The 7,078-nt window shown below is 36.5% G+C and overlaps 1 protein-coding gene across 1 annotated transcript in view; it reads right to left on the bottom strand.

Moving 5' to 3' along the window:
- Window positions 1-5,125: 5,125 nt before the first annotated feature.
- Window positions 5,126-7,078, bottom strand: part of LOC119047636 (sodium channel protein type 2 subunit alpha) — a 100,763-nt gene continuing 98,810 nt past the window's right edge. Inside the window, exon 27 of the mRNA XM_037143078.2 lies at window positions 5,126-6,958. Coding sequence (XP_036998973.2) covers window positions 5,763-6,958 — 1,196 coding nt within the window. The 3' untranslated portion in view covers window positions 5,126-5,762. The remainder of the gene's footprint in view (window positions 6,959-7,078) is intronic.

Below are 7,078 nucleotides of genomic sequence, written 5' to 3'. Positions count from 1 at the left end.
CTTAACTGAAATCCTTTTTAGAATGAACCCTTCCTAACTCACTTTATAAGGACAACATTATCCTAATACCAAAACCTGACAAATTATCTAGAGAGAGCACTAAGAATAAGAGATGACATATTGAAGTAAACATGATGTAAAATATATGATTGCCTAACCACTAAGCTGTATACCTGAAACCAATACAAAATAAAATTAAAAGATAAAATAAGCCCTGGCTGGAGTGCCTCAGTGGGTGGAGAGTTTGACTCCCAGTCAGGGCACACTCGGGGGTGCTGGCCAGGTTCCCAGCTGGGGGCATGCAATAGGTAACCAAACAAAGTTTCTCTCATACACTGATGTTTAGTTCCCTCTCTTTCTCCCTCCCTTCCCCTCTCTCTAAAAATAAACAAACAAATAAGTAAAATCTTAAGAAAAGATAAAATAATGAGAGACATAAATAGAACATGAAATAAAATTTAGAAATTTCAACAGGTAGCCTTGGCTAGTATGGCTCAGTGGACTGGGTGCCGCCCTGCATGCCAGAGGGTCACTAGTTCAATTCCCAGTTGGGGCACATGCCTGGGTTGCAGGCCAGGTCCCCAGTCTGGGACACATGGAAGGCAGCAACACATTGTGTTTCTCTCCCTCTCTTTCTCCCTCCCTTCCCCTCTCCAAAGGTAAATAAATAAAATCTTTAAAAAATTTAGAAAAGAAATTTTAAATAGTAACTCAGGAAATCAAGGTGAAGAGGATAAAAATATAGGAGAAAATTTTGTGATGCTAAAAGCTGAAGATTTCCTTAAAATTCTCTGAATTATAGGTCTTAGTAAGTATAGGAATTTTCAGATTATATTAGAAAAAAGTTGAGTTTGATTAATAAAAGTAAATTCATAGCTAGCCTAAAACATTGAAAAACATCAAAATAATCTAAGCTAATCTATTAAAATGTGGCTGAAATAAAAGCTCCACTCTTCACAGACCTTACTGATAGACTTTCTTACATACTTCATGAAAGGAAAAAGGAGCACAAAATAACGAAGTAGGCAGAAGCAGCAAATTTGAGGAAGCAAATATAAAAGCATTGCCTGTACAAATTCACAATGAAAATACTGTTTAATTTTTTCAATGTCAGACGTGGTAGAAATAAAATAGTGGACAATGTTATGTAATTAGTTTAGGGAAACGTCATTGCTGCAGATAAGGGTCTATCGAATATATTTCACTAATTAAGTATGCATGTTAAAATTTAAAAGTTATCACTTGTACAAAGAAGCAAGACAAAAAGAAGAAAAGAAGGAAAAAAAGATAGTGGAAGTCCTCCCAACAGGTAGAAATGGGGAAAAGAAAATAAAGATAAATTTAATGCAAAAGAGGACAAGAAGAAAGAAAAAAAACTTTGAAAAAAAGCATTAAATAAGGTGATAAAATAAGATAAAATATATGTACATATAAAATAAATGTGAGTAGATTAAGATAGGTTATTAGGAGAAAATATCAGAATTTGATTTTTTTAAATCTAGGTACATTCTTTTAAAAACCTATATCAAAAGATAAGAACACAGACATCTTTAAAAAATAAAGAAACAGGAAATTGAGATCTCTGTAAAATATTAGCCAAAAGGGCAGCACAGCCTGTTACTCTCAGATTAAATAGGGACAGATGTATCTGGCTTTACTGCTTATTCTATTGCTTAACAGCAAGCAATCACTGCTCATTTCCAACAGAATAAACTCCAGACTCCAGCATGACTTTCAGTGTTCGTCACCTCTCACCACAAGCTTTCTTTGTACAGTTAATGTCATCTTTGATCTCCCAGCTTCTATCACAAAGCTGATATGTAGTAGACACTCAAATACTTAGTTCAGTAAAAGACCACTATCCATGCAATCATGGCAATATTTACTTGCAGAATGTCCTCTTCACCCTTTTTATAGGTGTTTTTTTTCTTTAAAAAGAATGGGAAGATAAACATTTATATTGTGCATTCAATATATTGACAACTAAGCAAAATTTCTTTCTAACCTCTTTCATTCCCCACCCCACCACTGCTGTAGATACTAACAGCGAGCCTTTTTTTTAGTATAATTTATGAAGCAGCCTTTCCCATTCCTTGTACTACTCTCTCTTCTTCTCCTTTCCCCTGCTGTCTGTTCTTCCCTCTCCCTTCTATTTTTATCCCCTCTCCTATTTTCTCTGCTCCTTTCTTCTCCTTGTAAATTAATCTGTATTATGCTGAGATCAGGAAAACGAGTGATGATGAGAGGTGTTCAGGAATGGAGAAGTTGACAATGGGAATCTTTCTTGTTTAACTTTGTGACTCAGTAAGGACCAACTGAATGTTTGTTTTATGACGGTGCCTGTGCGCTGCCTCCCATTGGTCCCGATGAATGGTCCTTACACAAGGTGTGCAGGGTTCATCTGGGGGGCAACTTTATAAATTCGTGCTGTCTCCAAAACCAGCCCCTTATTCATCTCATGCAGCATGTACTAGGGTGCTTGCACTGCCATGTTATGTGTGTGTGTATACGTATAATTTAAAAACTCTCTCTGAATTATTCTTACAAAATCCCTTTTCCAGCAACTACAGTCATAGAACCCCTGATACAAGTGTATCAATGTCACACTACAAGACAAACACCCCCAAAGCCATTATATTGGGAACCTCATTTTGTACCTGATGAGTTATATATATAATGAATCTCTGAAGGGAACAGGTGCACTTTCTGTAGAATATTTTTTCCTACTGGGCAAGAACACCCTAATCATTGACTCTCATTCCTTCATGTGAATCAACACCAATAGGGGCCTTAAACAAATGGATGCTTATATCTCATCCCCAGAAATGTGAGTTCAGGTAGTTGGTCTGGTTTTGTTCCATGCATCTCTGTTCTTTTTTAAAAGCTTCTCAGCTAAGTTTAAATTGTAATCCTGGTTGAGAAACATTTCATAAACTGCTCATTATTAAATGGGAAAACCAAATCTGCGTCATTCCGTTAATGTATTATGAAGTCTTGAGATCTAAGCTCACTGAGAATTGTTGGCAAGGAAACTATAGAAATGAATAGATACTGTACTGATTTTTTATAGTGACAAGAGAGTATTAAGGGCTTAGGTACACAAATCTGTTATCTTCAGATTGTAATAAGAAATTTGGTAAACAGAAAAGAAATAAAAATACTCTGAATGAAAAATACTATACCCCAAGGAAGAGATGGAAAAGAATACTATGCAAAAGGAAGAAACTAAAATGAAAAAGAGAAAAACACAACAAAGCAGAGAAATAACAACATTAGGTAAATGGGAGGGATAAAGGATGCACAAGTTAAAATGTTGGTCAATTTTTTATTAATTTTTATAACTTTCCACTGCCCAATACCACAGCTAGGTTTTTGGCCAATATTAAAACTAGATATTAAGTACATTCTTCTTAATTAATTTTCACTCAATGAAAAATTTTAAAGATGAGTTACTATATTTCATATGTATTCTTTACATTTATTTTTTCTGATCATTTTTACATTATAGAAATTTACCTTTCAATGGCATTTTAAAGATAGAAACAAAGACAGAACAATTAAATACAAAAACAAAAGCAAAATCTTTATTCTTTTGGCTTGATTGTAATGTGGTTTACCGTTCTTTATGGTAAGAGCATTTTCCTGCATGCATTTCACCAACACACTACAAGTCAATAGCTTCAGTATAAAGAATCTACATTTAATGTTGCTTGTGAAAGAAACACAAAATGTTTTGCTGTAACCGGTAAAATAATTTCACTACCTGGTTCTGTGGAGGGAAAAAAAAACTTGGATCTCATTTCATATCTGATAGAGTTCTAATGCCATGTGGGTCAATAAGAATAAAATCTATCTGTATAAACAAACACTGGAAAAGACTGATGACTTATCGATATAAAGACTAGGTGGAAACATCTGACTCAAGCAATGCCAAGAACATCAACTGATCTTTTCTTAAGCCTTTTGATGATAAGGAATTACTATTTGAAGCAAATAAACATTGGACTCAGTCTGATACTTGTTTCACATTGAATTGTGTGCAAAGTTTACAGTACTAATAAAAAAGCAGAAATCTACACTGCATCTTAGTCTTTGTTTCTTATTTTGTGAAGTGCTTTAATTTAAAAGTGCTAGGAAGAGAAACTAACAATAGTGACTGTGACATCAACCTGAAGATACTTTTAATTTCTTATTTTATGTACAAAAGGGTGGAAAACAAAATAAAATGGACTTTTTACAGTATTTATAGTTTCTTAGAAAACTCTAACCATATATTTTTAACATTTAAGCGGCTTGCAACATGTTTGTACAGTTGGGCTTTTTAACCATAGAGTGTTCAATCAAGATTGGAAGAATAAAAAGCAAGAAGCTCTTCTTTGCTGCAACCTATTGCTTCATGACATGAAGAATGAGGTCTTGGTAGAACAACTGGTTTCACTTTACCACCGACATATGGCTTCCCATATTCGACTTCTGAACAGTGGTAGGAGGAAGATACAGCAGCATAGGTGAGATAAACATGCAGCAGTGACAGCTTCAAACTATAATGGAACCAATTGCATCGTATTACCTGGCAAAAGCTTGCAAACTATACTTACTGTGGTACATATTTGATGCAATAAATACTGTGCTTAAGTCATCATTTCTGTTTGCTCAAACATGCACCACTGGGTAAAATTACTATTTACAAAGCAGACTTTTATTTTTTAAATTGACATATGCTATGTCAACCTTACCAAGAGCAGAAAATGGCTAAACAATACTGCAGGAAAAAAGCAGAATCAACTTTATAAAGTGGTGGTGGGAGATGCTTTTTGGTCAATTCAGGTTCTTAGAAACAACTGATAGAATATTTTTATTGTACGCCAAAGGACACTTATCAAAAATGGTGGAGTCATGCTGCTGGGACTCTGAATGACTATGTAATGGTGCGTGTGTATACATATATATGTACATATATGCACATATACATATACACATATATACATGTACATATAATGAATTATGTAAAAATAAAACAATTCTTTAATGCTTGTGAATCCTATGAAACATTTACAGGCACATTAAAATTTTTCTGGATGAAACATCTTAAAAACATGAATAGCTATTTAAGCACCTCAAAAATCTAAAAACATCCTGAAACAAGAAGTAAACTCTTTCCTTTTGTGATGTGATTTTTTTCCATGTGTGAATGAGAAGTGCAGCATGCCTTCATTTAAAATATATCCTCGTACAGTAGAGAAATGTAAAGATTCCCTACCTTTAATCCCTCTCCCCAAACGTAAACCCATTTACAAAAATAGTCACATATAATAGTAAACAACCTGTGAATTAAAAAAAAAAGCGATAAATTCACAGCATACATTTTGTAAAAATATGGCAGGTGTGGCAGTTAAACATAACAGTGGCAACAATCACTATTATCAAGTGTCACATGTTGAATTTACATAAAATTTCTCTTCCCTCCCTCCTTTAAATTGGTTCCTATAGTCTGAGTAGCCATTACGTCTCTGCTCTTCAGCAGTGTCAGCTGGTTGTGAAACAGAAACCTCCAGTCAGTGCTGATTTTCTGGTTTATTGAGTCCCAGTTTGCTGACCAGAGGCCCCTGTCTTGTTATAGGCACTGACCTTAAGTATACATTTGTAGAAACAGACAGTTTGGCATAGACCTCCTGTGGGAGTCCCGTTGACACTAACACGTCACCATCACAGGCTGTAAACAATTGATCACAAAATGAAATATGCTTTGTTTCCCTTATTTTTTACTTTTTCCTTTCCCTGATATCTTTCCCTTTGTCTTCCTTTTCTGATTTGTCTTTTTCAAATTTTTCTTTTTCCGGTTTGGTCACACTGTCATACGAAGGTGGAGAAGTGGTGGAAGGTGTCATATCAGTTTTCTCTGGAGTTGAATTCTCATTTAGTTTATCACTGAGGATATCTTCTTTGATAGGTGTTCCGTCACCTTCTTTGTCTTTGTCTTTCTTATATATAGATGAAACCTTTTTAACTTTTTGCTTCAAGAGGTAGCGTCTATAAGCCCTCTGGATAACGGTGGCAGACACCTCCTCTTGTTTGCGCTTCAAAGTGGTTGTGATGGGCTCATAGGAGACTTTGGATGGGTTCGATGCCATGAATCGCTCTTCCATCTGTATTCGAAGGGCATCCATCTCTCCGCTCTCACCCAAAACTCGCTTTGTAAAGGCAAATAAGATGTCGAGGCAGTGGATCCGGTCTCCACTGACCATGGGCAGATCCATGGCAATGAGCTGGACTTTGTTTGGTTTTGCTATGAGGAGTGGAGGATCCAGGGCATCTGCAAAATCAGAGAGCTTGGAGAACTCTATGAACTGAGTGGCATCAGGATCAAACTTCTCCCAAACCTCGTAGAACATCTCAAAGTCATCCTCACTCAGGGGCTCTGCACTCTCTTCAGTAGCAACACTGAAGTTCTCCAGGATGACAGCGATGTACATGTTCACCACGACCAGAAATGAGATGATGATGTAACTGACAAAAAAGAAAATCCCAACAGACGGGTTCCCACAGTCTCCTTTAACTGAGCTTCCAGGGTGATCTTTTTCAGGGTCACAGTCCGGAGGGCCACTGTTAAGAATAGGCGCTAGCAATCCATCCCAGCCGGCAGAGGTGGTAATCTGGAACAGGCAAATCATGCTGTTGCCAAAGGTTTCAAAGTTGAACATGTCATCAATCCCAACTTCCCTCTTAACGTAGGCAAAGTTGGACATTCCGAAGATGGCGTAGATGAACATGACCAGGAAGAGCAGGAGGCCGATGTTAAACAAGGCCGGAAGGGACATCATCAGAGCAAAGAGCAGCGTGCGGATGCCCTTTGCCCCTTTGATCAGCCGTAGGATTCGGCCAATCCTGGCAAGACGGATCACTCGGAACAGGGTAGGGGACACGAAATATTTTTCTATCAACTCAGCCAGAAACATACCTGTGGAAAACCAAGAGATAACAACAAAAATAGTGTTATATTTAGCAGCAGCAAATGAAAATTTACATTGCTAAGAAAAACATTAGCTAGTTTTACAAATAGGAGCATGAGAATTAGGTA

This window comes from Artibeus jamaicensis, unplaced genomic scaffold, assembly GCF_021234435.1.
Source record: "Artibeus jamaicensis isolate MK-2021 breed Jamaican fruit bat unplaced genomic scaffold, CSHL_Jam_final contig_391, whole genome shotgun sequence".
Taxonomy (NCBI): domain Eukaryota; kingdom Metazoa; phylum Chordata; class Mammalia; order Chiroptera; family Phyllostomidae; genus Artibeus; species Artibeus jamaicensis.
This window is presented reverse-complemented; position numbering and strand designations above follow the sequence as displayed.